General features: G+C 40.7%; 2 protein-coding genes across 2 annotated transcripts; one reads left to right on the plus strand and one right to left on the minus strand.

Moving 5' to 3' along the window:
- Nucleotides 1–1,562: 1,562 nt before the first annotated feature.
- got1 (glutamic-oxaloacetic transaminase 1, soluble) lies at nt 1,563–7,752 on the minus strand. The gene is made up of 9 exons (XM_061039769.1): nt 7,556–7,752; nt 5,877–6,058; nt 5,656–5,779; nt 4,524–4,636; nt 3,810–3,914; nt 3,551–3,701; nt 3,224–3,389; nt 2,967–3,109; nt 1,563–2,700 (listed from the first exon to the last, which is right to left on the minus strand). Exons 1-9 carry the CDS (start codon nt 7,662–7,664, stop codon nt 2,561–2,563), a joined length of 1,233 nt encoding a protein of 410 aa, XP_060895752.1. The 5' UTR covers nt 7,665–7,752; the 3' UTR covers nt 1,563–2,560.
- An 11,644-nt stretch (nt 7,753–19,396) lies between these two features.
- On the plus strand, nt 19,397–22,505 carry nkx2.3 (NK2 homeobox 3). The gene is made up of 2 exons (XM_061039770.1): nt 19,397–20,036; nt 21,121–22,505. The coding sequence occupies exons 1-2, from the start codon at nt 19,649–19,651 to the stop codon at nt 21,762–21,764; spliced, it is 1,032 nt and encodes a 343-aa protein (XP_060895753.1). The 5' UTR covers nt 19,397–19,648; the 3' UTR covers nt 21,765–22,505.
- The last annotated feature ends 1,536 nt before the right edge of the window (nt 22,506–24,041 follow it).

Here is a 24,041-nt window from a genome sequence, read left to right on the forward strand (position 1 = left end):
CTAGTTACTGTGAAAACTTACCTCTACAACTTCAGAGAGGTGTGCACAATTTTACAAGTACCTATGCTAGAATGAATGACAATTTCTTACCTGGTTTTTATACGGAAGTGATAGTTAACTAAAGTAATATGAAGAAGCAATATAAGTCATCCTACATGATGTTAATGGCTTGAATTTATCACTACATACATGCATGGGGACTGAATCCTCCCCGTCTTTCCATGAAAACATTTCTTCCTTGTACTGTAGCTATAAAAACATAACTTTTTTACCTTTTAGAAAATGATCATAATACCATACCAACATCATACAACCAGTGAACATTTAAGCCTTTTCTATGTACAGTTCATCTCTCACAGGTTTAGTCACTTAAGCTGCACACACCAAATCTAAATAAGCTAGGGGTTATATGTAGGGGGACTTGGGTTGGAAATGGATATTATGAGTATTCTCCAGGAAAAGTAGTTGCTACTTGCATGTTTGTTTATGCTGCTATCGATGTAGAATTGTCCCCTGTAGAAATCCCTGTTTCTCCATATGCATGCTTACGCAAAACGATGCATGAATAGGACGATACCAGTCTGCAGAGGTGCAACGTGTAGCATCTGAAACAATTTAAAATGAACCTTACAGAGACAGCATCCTAAAATGTTAGCATCCAAAGCTAAGAAACAAGTACAAAAAATAAGAAAATAAACACACAAAAGAGCAGAGCTGTGATTCTATAGACAGTTTCGATGTTTTAATCTGTGTGTATTGAAGCACACGGAGAATTTGGAACAATTCAAAAATCACTGTATCTAAAAAAAAAAAAAAAAAAAGAAGCAGGATGCTATAGATGCTGCTCACTGAAGAAGGAGTTAAAGCCATTCTCCAAGAAATCTTATAGAGAAGCAATAAATAATCAAACGTTCTTTTAAAATGTAAGTCCAGCTCAGGTTGGATTCAGCCGATCTTCACTGGGAGATGTTGACAGTTGTAGGAAAGAAGAGATATGCGAAAGAGGAAAGCAATATGACGCACACTGACGTCAAGACACCACCTCTCTTCAAACACACACACGCGTACACACTGGTGGTGTGTGGGGACACTCGGTGATATGATTCATTCTGCTTGCTAAGGCTATGGGAGTACAAAGGATACTGCACTGCTGAGCTCTTCACATTGACCCCTCTACGGACACAGAACATGCAGCGGGAAGTCTTTTGATCTGACAAATGAGTGCAAGCACGCTCTCAGTTTTTGCAGTTGGTTTAACACTGGTTTATAAATATTTGTAGAGATTATTATATGAAGTGTTGTGGATAAAAAGGCAAAGTTGCATTTTGTAGTTTAATATTCAGATGATTACAAAAGGTACCCAAAGATATAGAGACAGATCATATGTTCCACACAAGGGATTATGAAATTATAAATAAAGGGAATCAACAATATTTCTTGTCTACTTTCTTTGATTTTTTTTTAAACAGGAACTAAGTGTGGAAAATGTTTTATTCTTTTCTAATCATCACCCATTGCAAATGATTCGTTCACAGAATGAAACACAAATGACAACAGTACACTTATACTGTTAAAAGTTATTTATTGGAGAAGTTATTCCATGTCACAAGAAGGTCTGGTGAGGTAATGCAAAGTGTTCCGCTGTATGCTGCTCTATTGGTCCATTATTCACAGAGATACGATAGCAAACTGGTTGATCATTAGTGTGTTTGTTGCCACTGACATGTGGGTCTTGCGTAATAGTGCATTAGTGCCGCAGACAGTCTTTTCGCTGTGCAAACTCCACATTCGTTTAATTGGCAGGAGCCTGAAAGAGCCAAAGACATCCCAACATTCAGCAGTTACGACACCTGCCAGGACAGTTAAGTGTCATTTGTGCTCCATTAAAAATAATTCAATGTGAGGTAATTAGTAAAAAAAACCCTTTAGGGTTGAAGACAGCATCATTAATAAATTACATTGTTGAAAATATCTTCCTGAGAACACTCGTCTCTTGTTCAAATTGCAACTAGTACCGAACGTAATACTTCAACTTTCTTCCTGATAGAGGCGTAAATTCATCTTCTAGAACTGCCTCCTTTTGTTACAGACTCATTTTTAATAAGCTGCTTTTTTCTGTGAAAATAAAAAAAATGGAAATGTGTTATCAACACTTGGAATGGACGAATCATAACAGCACAACATTAAACGTCTTTAGACAGTCACACACACACACTCAAAGGGCCTGGTAATGACACATCCACACTACATTACATGTACAAATTCTGTGACGTCACAGTGAATTCACTACAAGCATAAGACCAACAAAAAAGGCTGTACGACAAATTACAAACCCAATTACCTAAAGGAATAATCCCAATATTTACTGTCTTTTCAGGAGTTGGAAGATGAGACAAATACCAAAGCAGCTAGGCTAAACAGCCAGGAGGTGTTTAGCCTAGCTTAGCACAGACACTGAAATCAACGGGGAGAGAGGCAGTGAGCTGAACACTTTCCCTGGAATAAGGTGGCTCAGGGCCAGGCAGGATAACATTCAGAGAATTGTGGGTAGTATAGTCTTCTACTGGACTCTGGTGACAGTCTCATGGATGGACTCGGCTATGTAATTGATGTTCCTTGTGGTCACACCGCACATGTTGATGCGACCGCTGGCCATTAAATAGATATGTTTCTCCTTCACCATGTACTCCACTTGTTTGGCTGCAGGAAAAACAGCAAAAACAAATGTAATTATTTTGGTCATGACTATGAATCTGACAAGATCCTGAAACTACAGTATCTATGAAGGTGTCTTTTTAGAAGCCCTGTTCATTTTTTTACAACTTTTAAATATCTCCGGAATATTCACTTTTACAGGGTCCATATTTGTTTCCACCAAAGACTGGTTTGTTGTTTCTACAGGGATGTGTGTGGGTGGTTGTTTTCGCCGAGCTGTGTGTTTGTCCGTGTATGGCCTTTGTACTCACGGTTGAGGCCCGTGAAGCTGAACATGCCGATCTGCTCTGTGATGTGGTCCCAGGTCCCCGGTGTCCCCAGAGCTTGGAGCTTAGCCTTCAGCTGAGCCCTCATCAATAAGACCCTGTCAGCCATTGTCTTCACATTGTCCTTCCTGGAGGCAGAACATAAAAGAGAATGAATCTACATCAGGAAATACCTTCTTTCTTTTTTTTATACCGTGTGCAATGCATTGAGTGTTCTTTAAGTAGGGAGTGTTGGTGCTTGCCATTCAGCAAAGAGCTCAGGTGTGTTGAGAGTGATGGCAACAATCCGGGCTCCCTGGGATGGCGGGTTGGACCACGTGGTCCTGACTATCTTCTCCATCTGGGACAGAACTCTCTTCAGGTTGTCTGCATTACGAGCCACAATGGTCAGGTTGCCGACACGCTCATCTGATGGGACAGAAATATGCCAGTCACTTTCATAGACAGAATCTAAAATCTGCTCAATTCTGTAGATGCCTTTTGTCACGGTCATGGGGATTAAGGACAATACAAAAACAATGTCACTATTTATCACTGTCATGCAAGCAAATGCACCCCGGGTCACTCACTGTAGAGGCCAAAGTTCTTGGAAAATGACTGCGCGCAGAACATTTCAAAGCCCATGGAGACAAAGTAGCGAATCGCCCAGGCATCTTTATCCAGACTGCCTGAGGCGAATCCCTGATAAGCCGAGTCAAAGAACACAAACAGCTTCCTCCTCTGGAAAAGAACAGGATGAAAGATCAAACAATTAGCGTGCTGTGATGAACCATGTCCTGTTTATGCTGACACTAATACTATGCCGTTGTGTATTTGTGTGCATAATACCATCATAATTTCAGCGATCATCTTCCATTGCTCATGTGTGGGATCTGTGCCAGTTGGATTATGAGCACAGGCATGAAGGACAAAGATGGAGTGCTCTGGACAAATCTGCAGAGACAGAGAGAAGAGCAAGAAGAGAAGTATAATAAACTCCAATGAAAATGACTGTTAGCAAAATAAAGTAGTTCCAGAGTTAATTTCTTATCTTACTTAGTCTATTTATGTTTCATATTTATATTTACTTTTTATTTTTATTAATATTATAGTTTTTTTTTTTTTTTATCCTTTAACCACTTGTTTCTATTTCTTTTACTGCTCTTACCTTCTTATTGCTGTTATCTTTTTATTTATTTTTTTCAGCTCGTTTAGTTTCTTACATCTTTTTAAATCTTTGGTCCTCTTGGTCTCAGCTCGTGTTGTTGGGTTCTTGTGTTGCCTGGGTTCTTATAATGGTTCTTGTGATGGTCGGGTTATATATGTCTGTTGGGTATCGTGCACTTTGGGTTCTTTTCTGTTGAATTGTATTTAATTATTTTTAGTATTTTGCATCCGTTATGCTCTTACTGTTGTTTATGTTCTTCTGTGTTTGGTTTAGTTTGCTTTGTTCTTGTTTTTGCTGTTTGTCAAAGCACTTTGTAAACCTATGTTTTTAAAAGGTGCTATATAAATAAAGTTATTATTATTATTATTATTATTATTATATCACACACTGCTTACCTCCAAGTCACCGAGGAAACCCGCCAAATCGAGGCCCCTGTTCTGTGCATCCCAGTACTTGTATGGACGCACATCCTCAAAGCCAGCATTAGCAAACACAGCATTGTGATTCTCTGAAACGAACAGGTCAAGAAACTCTGATAACAGTCGTCATATTTGATTGGTTCTACTGGCTCTGGATAAAAAGGGTGGGTATTGATTTAGTGAAAGCTTCTCACATCAGAGCTGATAACAAATCAACATCAGTGATAAGATGTGAGAGTCATTAATGAAACTGTACTGACGTGCTGAGTCTAAAGTCTAAAGTGAGTCTGTGGAAGTCTCTGTAAAGGATTCAAAGATCAAAGTCGAGTGGCTGGCTTTTAGAGAGCATGTTTGTTTCTACTCTGTGCTGGTTTTTTTTGGTTTGTATACAGGGCTGGGGACAAGTTAATTATATCAACTCTAACTCAAGTCTCAAGTCTTTGAGAGGCAAGTCCAAGTTAAGTCTCAAGTCTTTGAAGACAGTCGCTAAGCAACATCAAGGATGCCTTGAGCTGCGTATGCCATGAGTCAGCCCTGACTGCAGCAGCTGACGGTGATGTGCTTTCCATGGTGTCATCTTCAAAGTGTCGCTGCTCGTGCACCAGATGCAGAAGATGGGAGGGAAGCAGATTCAGCTTCTAATGATAATGTGTCAGAAATACAAAATAAAAGGATCGGGCATGACTCTCAAACCTCAAGTCTGAGTCGAGTCTGAAGTTTTTGATTTCCAAGTCATGTTGGGGGGCGGCTGTGGCTCAGTGGTAGAGTCAGTCATATCTCAACCAGGAGGTCAGGGGTTGATCCCCAGCTCCTGCAGCCACATGTCGATGTGTCCTTGGTGTGCCCTTGGGCAAGACACTTAACAAATTGCTGCCACTGCTTTGTCAGCAGGTTGTGAATGTCTATGAATGGATTAGTTAATACTGATGGACAATTTACATGGCAGCTTCTGCTATCAGTGTGTGAATGTGTAGGTGTGACCAGCAGTGTAAAAGCACTTTGAGTAGTCAGAAGACTAAAAAAGCACTATACAAGCGCAAGTCCTTTCACCATTTTACCAAGTCTCTAGTCACATATGTCTTTTACTGAAGTGCAACTGGAGTCTTACCCCAGGTAGGTGCAGACACATAGACGGGTGTTTTAGTGTTGTTGTTTCCGTTGTAGAAACGCCTAAGAAACTCTGCGCCCATCTTCAAAGCACCTGTGCCTCCCAGACACTGAACAGCTCCGACCTGTCAGTGACAGAATCCAACATTTATTTTCAAATTTAAATATTTCAAAACTGAAAATATATAAAGGTTTTTTTTTTTTTTTTTTACAAACACAAACCCTGTTCTCCTGGATGGCAGAACTGTCGTCGCCCAGTGCGATCTTGGAGGCTGAGGATCTGAACTCAGGCAGGCCCAGGATGGGCAGGTACTCGTGGTTTAGCCTGTCATCATGCACAATGATCTTTTCCACCTTTTTCACCACCGGTAAAACCCATGGCTTGCCTTCATCTGTCCGGTAAGCTGCAAGGAACAAGTCAAAGAATCCAATTTTATGCATAGAAGTGGAGGATTTCTTAATAATGATTTTAGATTGAATCTTATGCTTTAAAAGGTTTCTAAGAAGACAACTCTTCTAGCAGCAGTATATAATATCAGCTACTCTAAAACACTTTTTCTTTCCCTTGTTAACTAAACTTTTTTATAAGATTCTACAAGATGAGTTATTGATTATTCTGCCCATTGGTTTCAAGGTTATGGTAAATTTCAAATAGTGAAAAATGCAGATCAAAAGCTCGTAAAGCCCAGAGTCAAGTCTTATAAAACCTTCAGATATTCCAAGTATTTTAAAATAATATAAAGAAAAGCATCAAATCTTCACAATTTATAACCCTGGACCCCTTAGTGTTGCCATAGAAATGTATTGAGTAGATTTTGAAAAAAACTTGCTGAATACATTTTCTATGAATGAATGTCTACTTGTTTTGGCATTACTTTAGTATTTCAGACATCAAATGGACTTCATTTCCCAGCGTCCCCATAGCCGATGACCATCTGCGAGCCGTGTCCCGCAGGAAGAAGCGGATTATGAGGCCTCAGCCTGCTGCACTAATCATGAGACTCCGGCAGCCTCGTCCTGTAATGCAGTGCCATAACAACACTGCCACAACAGAGCGAAGCTATGTCTCCTACACGGCTCCTTTGCAATGTAAGCAGCGAGGATTACTACTTTTAATGAGATTAACACTCCAAACAGTTGAACCGAGGACTGAAATATGCCATTTGCTCGCTTTAGGAATGAAGCAGGAGTAAGCCATGCATATTTAAAATCCTGCAAGTAGCTTGTTCGTGTTGCATGCAGAAACAGTAATCCAACCGAGGGAGGAGTTATTGTGCACAGTTGCAGCAAGAGTGAGTAAGCAGAGAGGACAGGGACAGAGATGATTCAACTCTTTGTGCAGCACTATTACCTAACACGGTACATTATCAATACAGCGGCAATCAGTTGTTGGTGTGGCATGACTGAACAGCAAATAATATGGGCAGAGGAATCAATCAGTTAGGCGATATTTACTCTGACCAAGGTCTGATGAAAAAAAAAAAAGTCAATTTCTAGTTATTTTCACATCCCCACAATGTGTGACATTAACTGTGAATAATAATATTATAATATAAAGGACAAATGTAACATAACAGCACACAAGGCATTTTCAAGAAATATTATCCAATAATATCTAGGTGTAGGTGTTAAAACATGTAGCCTGTGTGATCCCTCAATCTATACACCACAAGATAGGCAAAATGTGTGAAGTTTTAACTATAACAAATAAAATAAACTGTTTACATTTTACTGAACCATGTACTAAACAGTTTGTTATTTGTTTATTATTATGATGTATATACAATTAGGCAGCTGCATTGCCAATAAATGTTGTTGCTATGGTGATAAAATATTGACAAATTCCAACACTACAGGATTAAAAAAAAAGCAAGAAGACCGTTTTAATGTTGACAACTTACCTCCAACTCCGAGGTTCACCTTGTTGGGAAACTGGTCATTGTTGAAATCTTGCGAAAGCTTAAAGACAGCTACAGGGGCTGCTTGGGGGACCTCACAAAACACCGACATTGCTGCTAACGTTACCGGCTAGAGAGAGAGAGAGCTGCGAGAGACAAGAGGTTACCGGGAGAGGGAAGGCTACCGGGATGACAGAGGAGGACGTTCACCTTCAACTTTGGGGAACGTAAAGTGGGAGTGAGCGGATTTACCAATAGAAATCTAGTTGTGTGTGCCAAAACCAATCCGAGCCCTGATCAGGTCACAGTTCAATAAAACACTCCGCACAGTGACTGTTGACCAATGAGTGTCTCTGTTACATGAGCGACACATGTCACAACAAATGTCTGACGCTGACAGTGGGTGGTGCAAGGATTTTTATTGCAGGTACCGGTTTTCGCCACAAGGTGGGGCCAGAACCCCGTTAAAGATTGTATCAGAAGCGTCCCATCAAGTACTGACTGGAATTACTGTGGCATGGGTTTGTTCTGCCATTTATAGATAAAATACATAGATATACAGATTCAGTAGATATGTCGATAATTAGATATAGATACAGCTGGACAGATATGTTGATTACTCCAAAAATATCAAGGTGGATAGAATACCAGATGCATCTGAGATTATAAGAATCAATAGAATATTGGAGATAGATAAAGATTGCATATTATTAGAGAAATATATGTATAGATTATTTGAAAACATAGGTATATAGATTGTTAGTTGTATAAAATAGATAAAGATATAGGTGGATAGATATACAGATTATTAGTTGGCTATACTGTAGGTGGGTATATAATATTACTTTGTTATAGAATCAGACACACAAGGTTTTTTTTAACAGGTAATGGTATAATATTGCGCCTCGAGATGTCCATTATCAGGAATTTATGGACTCTGTGGAAAATAACTTAATGTAATGGAGCAAGCAGCCAGTCTGTCTTTCACTTACAGGAGTTTCTGTCTCTAAAGCTCAATCCTCCATAGTGCAATAGCTGCATGGAAACCATCATAAATGTCACATTATAATTCTAACAGACAGCTTTACACTTCGGTTCTACCCTGCTTCAATGAGTGCATGTGAGACTGTGTGAATGAGTTTGTACAAGGATTTCCATCTGTTTTGTCCTGAAGGCCTCGGCTGAGCTGAGGTGTAAACACTCCGGCTCCTCTGTGCTCTCCCTGCAGCTGTCTGCAGGAAGTGAAGTGGTTGATAAATGAGTTCTTCTGCACACTGCTCTCTCCGACCAGAAGCTCGGCCACGTTGGAGGTAGGACTCAGCACGTAGCTCTAAAATCGTTTTTTTTTGTTAATTGCACATGTTACTTAACTTACTGTTGGTGGCAACAATATCCAGTATCTCCCTAAAATAAGATGCTTGTTTTTATAATTTGTTACTAATAATTTCCCAATAAACATTTTCCTAAAATCTCCCTCAAATTAAAAATGTGCTTTGCTTTTTGTTATGTCATTTTAATGTTTAAATTCCCCTGTGCAGAAAGAGTGCAGGGTTTAATACTTATAAGGTTGTATTTTATTTATCTTACAAAATTTCTCCGTTGTCACCTGAAACTTCTGACCAACTTCTGTTTAGGTATGAGCATGATATGGGGATATCTAGCATTTTCATATTTTCTAGATACTTCAGTGAGATAAATGGAACATATGTCATTTTAATCTTTTGTGCACCAAAATAATTATATCATGAAATGTGTTGTAAAACATGTCTTAGAGGGTATTTATGATCATTCACAAATGTATTAAAAGTTCATTCTTGCTTTTAATATTTCTTTTGAGGTCAAAGCAAAATAGGTAGAGGCGTGGAAGTGTGTGAAGTTAAAAATCCTACTTCAGAAATCGTAAAACAGGTGTTTTAACAGCTTGCAGCATTTTTTTTGTTCTACTCAGCCCACAACTATAATGTTTTTTGATCCGTCTCAACACTTTCAGCACTCTTCTTACCAGCCGCAGCAGGAAGATATTTGAAGCTGAAAAGTAAAGCAGATTGAAGCTGACGAGGCAGGTAGTGTTTCCCAGCACTTGTTGGTGACCACTGTAATGTAAAAAAAGAGAGTAAATATTTGATAAATAGTCATCATGAGCTGAAAATATAACCTCAAATGAATGCTATTGCTCTGTGGAAGAGTTACTGTTAAATGAACTATGTATGATTTCTTGTTCCTCTGCCCTCAAAATGGCCATTAACTGAATAAAATAAACATTTATGTATTCCGGGATCACCGAGTTTGAAGCAGTTAACCTTCATGTAGGTTTTATACACAATTAATATGGACCAATTTTAGGGGTGAAAATCAACAGTGACTGTATTTTCACAATATCCTAGCACACATTAAGATTAGATTATACTTTATTGATCCCCAGTGAGGGAAATTCGGGGTTAAGTTTCATAAAAAGTTGTTTAAAACCTGTAACAATAACTCCCATTACATGTTATCACAGAACACTGCCTTACTATTTTCCCCTGCTGTTTGTAGCCCCAGATATTACTCACTTTCCCCATACCTGGTCCCACCCCCACTTATCTCCCCGCTTCACTTTTGACAGTAGATGTTTCCATTCTTTCCAACCAGGTGAGGGTGTCTCCGATGTTAGCTATCACTGTCAGCTCTGCAATTATGGGATTTTAAGCTCCCAGAAGAAGGCTCGGGGGCCCGGGGCAGGGTTTGGTGTGTGCGTACTGGGGAGGCCCCCCCGGGACAACGGTGTGGACTGTGATGTGAAGTGTGAGTCAGAGTCAGGAGTGACAGCAGCCGCCTCTGGCAAGACAGTGCCCACAGGGGGGAAGAGTGTCACATCCAGATCAATGAGTTAGTCAGCCAAACATTCACAGGCACTTCTCTCTACATTTCCTTGACATTGATAGGTAGAACATTTGTTTTGGCATCTAGCCGTGTTACGCAAATAAAAAAATAAAATAAAAAAAGAGTAAAGCCATCAAGATTTCCTTTTTTTGTTTTCATTTTGCATGCAAGTTAGCATCGTTGCTGCAGGACGCTGACACCAAAACACACAAAGGCATACATTCAGGCACAAGACAGTCACATTCCAGCTGCGGTATCACTGAAACACAAACAGGAGCGTGTGCATACACACACTGCTGCACATTCCAAGGGGGACGTTGCAGCGCTGCTCGCATGTTGTCGTGGCCTCTGTGTCTCTGGGTCAGAGAGCCGTGGTGAGTGACCACCTTTTTAGCTTCCCGCCCTGTTTGTTTTCCAAAGACAGTGTCATCAATTCTCTAACAAGCGACTAGACACAGCAACAACAGAGAGCACAGGACCTCCATGCTGCTCCCCTGTGTAGTTCAGTGACTGATGAAGCATACATGCAACAACACACACCAGCGCTGTGTGTCCGACTGCATTCCTGCTGCTGTGTTTGTGTCAATGTCTGTGCAAGTTTGTGTGTGTACATGCCTTTGATATCGTGACATGAAATCTATTTTTCTTGTGCATGCAAACGTTTACCCTTTGCCCTCACTTCCGACAGAAGATTGCATGAACACCTGAACCTCACCTGTGTGAGCAGAGATACACATCTGAGGTACACAAGGATTAGTGTTTTCAATTAAATGCAACTTAATGCTTTAGATTTTTCAGTGGTTTCTCAGAAAGCACAAATGTATCATTCAAAGCACATCACCATACTATAAAAATTAAATACTTTTGAGCTACTTGGAGGAATAACTTTTCATTTCAGGAGCATTCCCTGTATTTTGTTTATTCAGTACTAAGACTTGAGAGTGAAAACAGCAACTTAAAGTTTTACTGGGGGTTAACAGGTTAATTTGTGAGCTTAAAATAAACTGCCAGGTGGATTTGCTTACACAGGGTTGAAGCCAGACGAGCAGCTTCTGCTTGTCATTAATATTTGAGCTAAGCTAAGCTAAGGCTGTACAGTTATTCTTACATTTTTCATACAGACACATTTATCTTCTCATCTTAAAGCCTCTGTAATAATAATAATAATAACAATACATTTTATTTATAAGCGCTTTTAAAAACTCAAAGACACTTTACAATAGTTAAAACATAAAGAACAGCACAGTAAGGACAGACGAACGGACATCGCAGCATTAAACACAAATCATAAAGATAACAACAATAAAGGTAAACTACAGAAAACAGAAAACACATCACAATCATACATTAAAAGCTTGTTTGAAGAGGTGAGTTTTGACAAGTGATTTGAAAGATTTGTTCATTTGGAAGAAACCATTTTGGAATAGTACTTGTTGACCTACATCATAAATTCTCACCATAGTTTCACCTATTTACAACCTGTCCCGGTCTAATCAGTTAGAATAAACACGTGTGCGTGTAGAGAGGCTTTAAGCTTGGACAGAAAGAGAACATCCGTTTTATCCAAATAAGCCAAAACACTGTAAAAATAAACTACATTACACTAAGCAACAGTACAATTGGTACTGCTCACATGTTTGACTCCTTTATGACAAGTTTGATAACATTTATAAAATCTGCTAATGTCACCTTCTGCTTTTCCCTGATGTGGCCTTCAAACCGATCAGTCAGGGCGGAGCCTGAAACACAAGGTCTACAGTGTGCTTTTCGTATTGATTGATGTTGTCTTTCAGCCAAAAATGCATGCAAAGAAACAAAGACAGGAAGTGGAAGACCCGTGTCTAAAGTTTTTACCCTCACTGCTTTTTTTTTTTTTTTTTTGCCGGATAGTGGCGTTGTCACGATACCAGAATTGAACACTTTGATACAATTTTAGAAACAAAAATCAAATGATACTTCTTTCAATGTCATGATAAGAAACATGCAAGTCCTAGACAGACAACCAATAGTCGGTCATAGCTTGTTTTAATGACCTAAATTGAAGGCAAACACCTGCACACTGTCTAAAATCCACAAATGTGTTGGCAATGTTTTTGTACAATTAAGACAGTGCTCTCTCTCTCTCTCTCTCTCTCTCTCTCGCCTGCGACAGCTCATTATATGACTGAGGATCTGACGTTTTTATTAAAGCTTCTGTTAATTTGAAAAACAGATATTGTATCGTCTTCAAACATGTGATTTTGAAAAAAATGGAAGATTTTGAAGAGACATTTTGACAATCTTATTGCATTAAGCAATCTGATACAAAAACGATGAGGTGCAAAGAAGTCTTGCTACGTCCATCGGGTCAGGGTTACACATGGGAAGTTCTGCTGACTTCAATCCCACATTCACACAAATGCCAGAGGTCAAGGCCAGCTCCAGAACAGGGGCTCAATATCTGTATGAGGGCGAACGAACGCCTGTTTGGAACTGATGCTTAAACTTGTTCTTCCAGTAATCATTTACAAACACTGAACATTACTAATAAGGAGTATTACATTTGCCAAAACAAAGTGTAACTTGTTGTAGATAGATACCACCGTGGTTGCTGGAAAGACAGAAGCATTTTTTTCTCAAGGATGTTTACCTCTTTTAGCCTGGATGCATACACGCTGCTATTTCACAGTGTTCAACTTTGTCTTTCCCAACGGAGCCATAAATGCCTGAGCAAACTAGAGAAAGTCCTTCCAGTATCAAGCTGAACTTGATTCAACCTTTCGATATTTTTAATATTTATCGCCAGCTCTGGCCAAGTAGGACAGAACACACAAGCAGCCAGAGGGAAAACTCAAGGTCCTCACATCCTATTCAGCTAAAGCCCGCCTCCCCTGCAGCGTCGTTATCTACCCAGCCCGTGTGGCAGCGGAGGGGATAAGCTTATTTAGGTTGCACGTTTCCGCCCAAACTACGTTCCCAACACCGTAGATCACAGACATTACAGCCCTTACATCCCCCCCTGTTAGCGCTCATATATACAAACACACACCTGCTGGGACAAGGCCGTCTGGGAGAGAATTACAGTGGGCTAATTTATGACACCCAAGGGAGGGCAAAGGGCAGGGAACCCAGACTGGCCTGACCTCACTTCCTCCTCTCATGGTCTCCAAGTTCAACCCTCGATACACAGAACATCGCTTTGGATAACCCTCTCAAGGTCTTTCAAACAAACTACCTAATTAGGGTATCTTTTTCCTAACCTGGTTAACACAATGAGCCCTGAGGGACTGCTGCGGCATGCAAGTTAGCGTTCACCTTAGGCCCCACCATTGTGGAACATTTGGCAACTTTCAGAGCTGAAGGTAAGGGGGTGAGAAAAGGAGTTTTTGCCATAAAATCTGGCCCCCTGATTGCCTCTGGCCTCCTCATTTCCTCCAGTGAGAAGACGCTGTCATCCGTCACTCGAGCGCAGGCAGGGGCACAATAGAGCAGGCTGGGTTCTGGCTACTGACACCATCACATGGGATGCTGATAAGACTCACCTTCCGGGACCAAGGAGAGCTGAGCCATTACAGACACACAACAGTTCAGTGCTTTATATGCCATTAATATCAGATGCATTCTGAGCCATATAAAGGCATGCACACTCGTCATATGATTGTTAAGCTCCAAATAAATTCAGCTTGTTTCATCAGAAATTGTTTCCTCTTTACGGCTCTGAACCAGTAACCCATTAACATGATTTCATGTTATTTTTAGTGTTTCGATTGCAAACAGCAACAGTGCAGTTCAGACACACTGAAGCAGTTGCACATTCAAAATCTGCGTCTCTCTAGTCTTTTAACATTTGTACTCCTCAACATTTTTAGAAATTGTTCTAAAAATTCCTAGAAATTTTCAGGCAGGCTGCCCCTGAAGTCTTCCTGAGTTGATTGTTCACACATGTCCCTCACAGAGGGAGACTATCCCTGTTGGACGGATGAGACAGAGATCACACCGATCACAGGCTACAATGTCTGTATGGTCGTGTGCCGGCCGCAGGATGTAAACGTCATCACCCCCTCCCACTTGAGTGCAATTAATTTTCCTGAATATTTCCAGCTGCGCTCTCACATCAGCTCTACCCGACTTCACACGGACAATTTAGCGTTTGCTCTGGTGGACCACCATAGACTTGAATCCAAGAAAAACCAATCCACTTGATTCACTATGGGGCTGGCAGGATAAAATTCTGGGTAGAGTCAGAGTAAAGAATTTGTCTGCTTATGTTTGTGTTCACACATGCAGCTCACCCCGAATTTTGTGTTTGTGTGAAAGCCTCTTCTGACACTTCAGTGGACACAGCAGATCCATGGGGCTGCAGCTAACATGAGCTTTTCTTCTTATTAGTTTAGCATATTTCATTTCTTTCTTTTTTTTTTTTTAAGATTTATTTTTGGGGCTTTTTGTGCCTTTAATGGAGAGACAGGACAGTGGATAGAGTTGGAAATCAGGGAGAGAGAGTGAGGAATGACATGCGGGAAAGGAGCCACAGGCCTGACCCGAACCTGGGCCTTGATACATGGGGCGCGCACACCAACCACTGCACCACCAGCGCCCCAGCAGATTTCATTTCTGAGGTTTTCAACAGGGGTCGAGTAAAATATAGTGGGCTCATCATCTAGAAAACACACTGACCGGCCAATAAATAACTAGTAATCTGGAAAAGCTCTCACAGCCTTTTAGATGTCTAACAAACACAAAAAAACAGATCAGGCATATACTTGAGCTTTTAGCTTACCATTAGTACTGTAAAACAAAAAACATAGTCATACTTTAGTTCCTCATTATCTCTGCTGTTTTAGAAACACCTAGTAAACAACCAGCTCCTTTGTAGAAACATGTTAAGTGCTCCTCTACAAAGCTCTTTCAGGTCATAATAAAAACACACCCCCTTTCTTTCAAACACACACCCACACCCACACGCTACACAAGACCTGTACAGTGTGCCAGCAGACACTGGAGGTGTTGACACTTTCTTTACACAGAGCACACAGAGTTTACTACTGGGGTAAAACCATCAGATACCAACCGCCTCTCGACTTTACAGAAGCAGAGACCACAGAGGGAAGATAATTGCAGTCATCACAGAGTCATCAGACTTTCATTCTGTGTTCAGGGATCTGTGGTCTTTAGAGAACATTCAACCCTGCATCAATGAGTGGATTGGTTTTCTGGGTTTAAAATCTACGGTGGCCCACCTGAGAAAATGCTCATCAAGGCCCAAAAGGTTGCCGTAGGGAGATCTTTGAGTAAATAGTTTGGGACTTACAAATTTATCCAATTATTTGCAGATTATATTCTTCATAAAAAAATGTTTGCAAAGCATTTCCAATCAGTGCCTCCTGCAGGCCTGGTGCACTTCTGTTGCCTTCAATATGTTAATTCATTTGTTGACATTTGCATACTGCAGCAATGTTTAAAATTGTCACTCGTATCTCGTATCTCGTTTTTCCTAACGGCAGTCTTTTGGGCCGTCTCATCTCATTTTTCCTCGTCCTTCACCGTAGAGATCAACCAGTGATATGGGTGTACACCTGCCACTCTGCGGAGAAGACACTGCTTCAACAGGTTAGCCTGCCAGTCACACGGAGAGAGGGAGGGACAAGAAACGACATGTTCAGCACTGCCTGGCAAAACACCAACTTTGAAGAACTCACTAGAAAGTGAATTGAGAGGAATGATTGAAATGTGACTACTACTGCAAAGGATGAAAGTAGCGATACTCCCGGCATCTTGTCAAACTTTTTGCTTTCACTTTAGTTTCTGTCTCAGAACATTGCAACCTCGTATTATCAATATAAGATTCAATAATAAATACTCGGCCACTTATTACTCATATTAGGATTCTCGCTTCTAAACCTTTTCCTGGTTTCTAAATGGTCAGGCACAGAATGTCCATTTGTGAGAAAATTGCACTATCAGCAGGTTAATTGTCAAGTTAGGGTTTTTTTTTAACGATAAGAACAACTTTTGTAGAGGCTCACAAAAACCACTTGTAGCACTCAGCCTTGTCTGTGAACAGCAGTCACTTCAGTTTTTTTTTTTTCCAAGTTCCAAACATCTGTTGTCTGACAATATTGGTTGACAGAACTGATGCCTCCGGAGAACTTCTGCTGTGTTCTCAAAGAGAGCAATGTCAATAAACCTGTTAAATATATGTGCAACGGTAAGGCTGGTTGACTCTGGTTTTTGAATTGCCAAAATTTAAAAGCCCTAAAAATGACAAAGAAGAAGTGACCTAGGGCTACGCATGCGATTGCCTCCACAGTGAATTCCTGATATGGGAGTTTTGCCATGTACATAACTATTATGGTCTATACTTCTAAGGCTGTGTGAAGCAAAATGTCAACACACACATTTGTACAGTCAGTTCACCCAATACACAGCTAATACCATCAGCAGCAGTTTGCAAAGTCAGCCGCAGCATTGTGGCTGCATGTCCACTAAAAGCATTCTCAAAAAAACACCAAGACAGCTTACACTAGTGGCTATACTGTTTCCTGATATAACACAGCTTTGGAACAGGGCTTGGTTGAGAGATCAAAACTCCTCATCTGGAAAAAAAAAAAAATTCCATGCACAAAAAAAAGTAATTTAATCATCCTGATTAAAAGTTTTATATGGGAAAAAAAGTTGGCATATATGGGATATTTTTCCCCTTAACATTTATGGTCAAAAGACAGTCTATATCCTAACATATGTGTCCTCTCATATGAGTAAAAGTGAAAATGTATGGGAAAAGCGAGTTGCACTTGTTATTAGGCCTTCTGACATTAGGTGTGTGGCAGCATGTCCAAGTGACAAGCTCCCGGCTCTCCCCTAAACTTGTTGTTGTTATTTTAAAAGTCGTCTAATAAAGACGCTGAGAGCTGTTCAGCCTTCTCGTGCTGACCTCTGTGTTGAGCCTGACCTCACCCAGCTTATCGCGATGATTCTGGGATGAAGATGATGTATTGGAGACTCGCATTGAGCAGCTCCTTGACACTCTCTGGGGGAGTCTGGGTTTTGTTACAGGCAGGAAACAGACTCTTCCGCTCAGTAAACACGCGTCTCTGCTTGACCACTTTCGGGGCTGCCGGTGGCACGCGAGGACCACTATAGGTGATGGTCAGTGGAGGCAACGCGCATGCGTGAGTGTTGAGGGTTAAAAAGCGTGTTAACCTGCGTCCGTGACCCGTGAAGCTTTAAATTTACTGCTACCGTGGCCTGTGAGGAGTCAGTTTTAAAAATATATGTGGGAGCATTGTTTATCTCATTTAAAATTCTAAATTAATACTCGAAAATGTTTAAATAGCCGAGTCAACTCGTCGTCGTCATTATGCAACGTAGTCTAAATTGAGTTCTTTGTTTGGTCTGATGTCTCTGAATCATTGCCCTCCATAAACAAGCCTGGGTAAATATTTGGAATACTATCTCAACAGATTTACTGCCTTTTGGAGTATTTTACGAGCCCATATATTCTTCTTAAATCCTCGTGAATCCATCTTTACTCGTGCCAAATCACCCTCGACAATCTGATCATTTCCAGTCATCGTATTTTTGAGTTATTCTCGAGAAAGACTGCATCTCAGCTGACCTTTTCAAATCTCCTTGTATTTTTTTTTTTGCCTAATAGCTAAAGCCTTCTGCACACTAATGTCGTCTTTCTGTGGAGACTCGCAGTCCCCCTTCTCCTCCACTTTAAGTGTCCCATTTTGAAGACATGGATCTCCAGAGGAGGGGAAGACGCTGCCCTAATCTAAACAGCTCCTTGTTGATGGTGAGCGGATGAGATTATGTCGGCATGCTCTCCTTTTCTTTCCACACGGTTTAGGAGCAATGGGCCTTCAGACTCTGGCGCCTGCACTTGGCCACAGATATGCGACCAGGAGAGAGGTGTCCCGTTTCTGTTTGTTTGCCCTGTGGCACAAAGGTAACACTACAGAGAAGTTAAACATTGTATCAATTTATTCATATCTATGGAAAACATATTGACAAAAATCTGTTAGCATTAATCTGTGAATTCTACTGGAGACATCCGCCAAATAACAAAACGCTGAACTACTCAACATGTGGCTTTTGAAAAAAACATGTTTTATTATTATTTAAATTATTAGTTCTAGCAGTTAAAGTATTGTTAGTATTAATTCATTTGTTGTTGCTACTATCAACAATTATAATGGTGATAATAACCTACAATATATTAATAATACAACTAAACACATTATCGAATTGAAGCTATTTTGTAGTTTTTCTTTATTTGTGTTTATCGATGGAAATTAAAAGGTTTTTTTAACTGATCAAACTGCCTCAAAATATTATAGGCCTACTCTGACTTTTTATTTTTCTACAAATAGCCTGCTGACCTAAAGTCAAAGGAAATTGATCGCAGCCAAATTTAAGTCAATACAGAATCTTATTTCATATTAAGGAGACACTAACAAACGACGTATCCCTACATTAATTTTCTTCACGCTTCTTTGAGTTGCCAAGTTTTTCTCAATTCCCACACAGTTGCGACAGATAATCTTATCCGTGGATTGCCGAGACAGGAAACGAAGATATGCCTAATCTTAAAAGCACCGAAGAAGTGATGATGGGGAGAGTTGAGAGGCCGTGGGACGATTCAGGAGATGATCAATGATACACTTTGGTGCTGAACAAAATGTAGTGTGTTAGGCTATAACTTTTTAAATATGTAACATTGAACAGTGTCTTTGTTTTGGTTGTGGATGCTTACTGTTTCTTTTGAAAAATACAAGTGTGTGTAATTAAAACGCTTACCTTAATTAAACACCTTTAACAGTCTGAGGTAGTCGATGGTGTTGATATTATTTCATAAAGGCACATACAGTATGTCCTGACACACCTACAGAGACAGGCAGAGAGGCTGAGTCTGTGAGTCCCTCCCCGCTTTATGACGTCACTGAAAGAGAGAGGACAGCATCTTGACTGTCCCAGCTCTCTCTCTAGATAACTGAATCCAGCCAACCAGACAGGATAGGCCTCTCTCTTTTTTTCTCAGCCCTGCAGCCACAGACACTACTACCAAAGGAGAGGGATGTCAAAGCTGAAAGAGAGCCAGTCCTCTTCGGTCCGCATGAAAAACAAGCAGTGCGTAATCATCCTTTACGCCTACGCGCCGGCTATTTTCTCCTTTTACGCGCCTTCCGGAAACACATTTTGGGCTTGTTGACCATTTTCTATCTGTCATTTGTTGGTTTGCTGATCATAATGCTTCCCAGTCCACTGATAACTTCTTCCAGCACTCCCTTTTCTGTGAAGGACATTCTGAAATTGGAGTTGCAGCAACAATCTCAGCAGCAGCAGCTCCAGTTGATCTCCTGCTTCGGTCTCTCTGGCGCGCTGTCACAGCCAGGAGCCTTCCCAAACAAACCGTTCCGCTCTCATTCACCGCCCTCCTGCATGCTGGCAGGCAGGGACAGTCCCAGTCCCATCAGCTCCGGCATGTCCGAGAGCGAGGAGAGGATGTCCTACTTGAACACGCTGGCGGTGCAGGAGCGGCTGGTGGAGTCCGGGCTGACCGTGGAGATGTTCGGAAACCCGGCGCAGAGCTCTGCAGAGCTCCGGCTGGAGACCGAGCACGAGGAGCAAGAGAGCAGTGAGTGCATCTCGAGTCTGAAAATGTTCATCATTCATTCAGCATGAATAGAACATCAAAGTTTAAATAATCTCAAATGGTCATTGAACTTTAGATATGCTTTAGATATGCTTTCTCGAACAAGAGAGATAATATTAATAGTTCTGATATGAATAGATATTTCACAAAAAAAAAGAAAATCTGTGAATGAACGTAGTTTATTCATAAATAGCTGTTAAAAATATTTAACTTTTTGCACAAATTAAGAAATTGTCCCAAGTGCTCTGCTGTAGTGATTCATGCTCGTTAATATGATAGAATATAAAAACAAATCGGTAAAAATCTATAAATCTGTGTGTGTGAGGGTGTATTGTGTGTATGTGTATTGATCAATTGAATTTTGGCTAAATTGAATCTGCTCAGATTTCAGACTCGCTTTCTTCATTGTGCATCAGCTGTAATTCATTATGGACATTTTGCTATATTTTTCTGAAGCTTTAAGTTCGTTAAGTGTTTTAGAAATCTGCACATACTTATGTATTTTTTTTTGTATTAATTCTTCTATTGAACATTGTTTATGAAGGGGGGGGGGGTGAATGGAATTGATTCGTCACTAAAATCTGCAGAAAGTGTATGTAAATTTACCTCTAAAGTCCAATAGGCGTGTTGGCAGGGTGTGACTGCCAGTGTCTAATGTGTTTCAAGTTCATAGAGAAAAATCGATTTCAGTTTTTTCCTCCAAATTTTTTCTTTTAAAATCACCTTTTGATTAATTTAATTTTAAAAAAAATGGGGAAATGCTGGTAAAAATAATGAAAGCAAATAATGTAATAATGTTTTTAAAGGATATGAGTATTTGAAAAGGTCTACATTTAAAAAAAAGAAAAACGTAAATGTCATGTGAATAGTTATTTCTCTGATAAATGAAAACATTTGCTTTAAAAAAAATGTTGTTCTTCAAAGTTGTATGATAACAAAGATAATTTAAGTAAACTTAATGTGAATATCAGTGTGAGATAAGTGCTTGAGTGTTGAATACATTTAGTACTTCATCACTTCATCTTCTTGGTTATGGTGTACAGTAAAACGTGTGTTCTTTGCGCAGAGAGCTGCGGAGCACTGCGGGCTGACTGTGAGGATCCAGACCCGGAGAAGCCCGTCACCAAGCAGCAGAGGACCCGGAGGAAACCCCGCGTGCTCTTCTCGCAGACTCAGGTGTTCGAGCTGGAGAGGCGCTTCAAGCAGCAGCGTTACCTGTCCGCCCCGGAGAGAGAGCACCTGGCAAGCTCCCTCAAACTCACCTCTACCCAGGTCAAGATCTGGTTCCAGAACAGGAGGTACAAATGCAAGAGGCAGCGACAGGACAAGACTCTGGAGATGGCAGGACACCACCATCACCACCACCATCACCCACCGCCGCCCAGGAGGGTGGCTGTGCCAGTGCTGGTCCGGGACGGGAGGCCTTGTCTGGCCGGATCCCAGAACTATAACACGTCTTACACAGTGGGAGCTCCAAACCCATACAGCTACAACAGCTACCCGGCCTACAGCTACAACAACACGGTGTACACTAACAGTTACTCCTGTACTTATTCTAGTTTACCTGCTCTGCCGCCCAGCAACACCGCTGCTAACGCTTTTATGAACATGAATCTGGGAAACCTTGGCGCGCAGACGCAAAGCCAGGGACCCCAAGGAGCAGTGGTCACACCCTGCCAAGGAACTCTGCAGGGCATCCGGGCATGGTAGCGCAAACTTTACACACTACCATAGCTGAGTGAGATTTCTGTAAATGGCCTCAAGCATGTGAACCTGATCAACGTATGCAATGAAAGCACAATTTCTTACTGTTACACGTTACAGAAAGCACAGGCCGGTGGACTCAAGCTGAAGACAGGCCTACGAGGAAACTCTAACCCGTATTATGATGTAAAACTTTAAGTTTGTGCGTTTTTCTTCTGAGCCAGTGTTTAGAAAAAAGTATTAAACCTCGTGTTTGATTTTCGATGGTGCTGATGAGCGAAATAATGTGCGTCATGTGGCCCTCTATGATTCAAAATGGATGTGATGTGCGGATTAAAGTAAGGGAAACTCCACTGGCATCTTTTTCTAAACTGAAGTTTCTATGCGTAAAAGTGAAGCCCGAAATTATTCGTATTGGCTCTAATGAAAATGAATTGGGAAAAAATACAAATTTGTCACAATTGCTGGATAAAGCAATCAAGTATTTAATTCTTTTTTTTTGTTAACGTGGCCATTTTTCGGCCAGTTGTCCTTGTTTTACTCCAGATGTTAGATTGAGCAAAGGACGCTTCTACGTGTTTTACGCACGTTATGTGAAGATGCCAACGTAGTGTTTATTATCAGTGATTATTAAATTAAAGGAGTCATAAAACATTATGACACAAGTTACGCGATTGTTTCATGTGTATATCATTAACATACGTGGGAATGTGAAACATTTACAAATAAAGTTTACTTTTCTGTAAAGTTTTGCGTTCTTACGCCCAATGGGACGTCTCTGATCTTGTTTTAGTATTAATGCTTTTGAACCTTTAAAACGACTCTATTGGAAACTTAAATAAATTAATTGCTTCTGTTTATTCCTGAAACAGATATGAGCAGTCATTTCTCATTATCTCAAAAATCCTATCTTGAGCCAAGTAAGATTTTTTTTTCCTGTGAGAAAAGCTGAAGTCTGAGACAAGAACCAGAAACAGAGAGAATTTAGAGGCGAGCTAAGGTCCGGTCAGGATTCAGAGATGGACATTAACCAGACAGACAGCATCCTCGGGACCCACAGCGCGGAGAGACTCACACAGATTTGGATGATAAATTCTGTTTAAAAATATACGTGACGTACAAATATATAATACCCACATTTAAAGTCTACGCATCATAGAAATAGAATAATCACAATAATTTAATTGATTGAAGAAGATCCTATATCAATAATAGCCTATATGTAAAGGTGCACTGTAGTGAAATTTGAAAGTTGGAGAAGTTAAATAATTCTATGCTTTATTTTCTGAGCTAAAAACTTTAATCAAAGGAAAACATGGGTCACTGGGACACTGTTTGGAGATAAAAAGCTCCAGGAGAGTTACATTTCACTGCTGCTAACCCACCATAACTTCTCAGGTAGCATTTTATCTTCAAACAGTGTCACAAGGACCAAATGTTCCTCCGGGGACAGTTTGTGTATAGAGTTATGAACATATACCACAGAATCTGTACATTTCTCCAACTTTCACATTTCTCTACCAAAAACTCTATAGTGCACCTTTAATAATAATTTGAACAGTTGTATACTATTTTCCAACATTTGTACTCACTTGCATGAGAAGGCACAAACGCACACACACATACACACAACACACCGTTGATTGCAGATGGACTTAAACAAACACCTTCACCTCCTGGGCATGGTCGAATACACAGACACTATTAATGGAGATGAATAGCAACGTAAACAGAGTGTTTGTCTCCTCTGATGGCCTCCCCGGCCACTTCCCCCTGACTACCGCACTGCCGGTAGGACATACCTGGTGTCAGCTCTAAGTGCTGCACAGTCACTAGTGTAAATAGAGCTGGCGACAGGACGGCGATGCCTGAGGACGCGGCCTGGACACGGCTGCTCTGACAGGCGCTGCGGTGATCGCTATCTCGCGCTTCCAAAGATAGCAGCTCGGCTCATCGCTGCGCTGAAGGCGTGGAGTTTCCCCAAAACAAAGTCTCCAATGGCAACCACTCAAGGAGCTCGCTAAAGCACCAGAGCCCAAATATAGAGAGGAGCAAGTTTGTGAAGAAGCTGGAGGAAAGGTTATCCCATTAGGTTTCCCTGTAAGTGTCTTTAGTCCGCCAAAAAGGCACCAGATGGATAAGGAAAACTGTCAGGGGTTTAGCCAAATATTCCAAGCTTTCACCTTTAATATGGGGTACTTAAATTTCAGGGATAAGGCAAACAAAAAAAACTGTTACACATCGGGTCAAATTTATAATGAATTGAAAGTGGTTCATGGACAG

This window comes from Labrus mixtus, chromosome 6 (assembly GCF_963584025.1).
Source record: "Labrus mixtus chromosome 6, fLabMix1.1, whole genome shotgun sequence".
Lineage (NCBI taxonomy): Eukaryota > Metazoa > Chordata > Actinopteri > Labriformes > Labridae > Labrus > Labrus mixtus.

Bases quoted from the DNA above. Each gene is read 5' to 3' on its own strand.
- got1 (XM_061039769.1), bottom strand. From the start codon at position 7,664: ATGTCGGTGTTTTGTGAGGTCCCCCAAGCAGCCCCTGTAGCTGTCTTT. The intron at 6,059-7,555 runs GTAAGTTGTCAA...TGTTCCTTGCAG, and splicing joins GGTGAACCTCGGAGTTGGAG to CTTACCGGACAGATGAAGGC. The intron at 3,390-3,550 runs GTGAGTGACCCG...CTGTCCCATCAG, and splicing joins CAAGAACTTTGGCCTCTACA to ATGAGCGTGTCGGCAACCTG.
- nkx2.3 (XM_061039770.1), top strand. From the start codon at position 19,649: ATGCTTCCCAGTCCACTGATAACTTCTTCCAGCACTCCCTTTTCTGTG. The intron at 20,037-21,120 runs GTGAGTGCATCT...TTCTTTGCGCAG, and splicing joins GCACGAGGAGCAAGAGAGCA to AGAGCTGCGGAGCACTGCGG.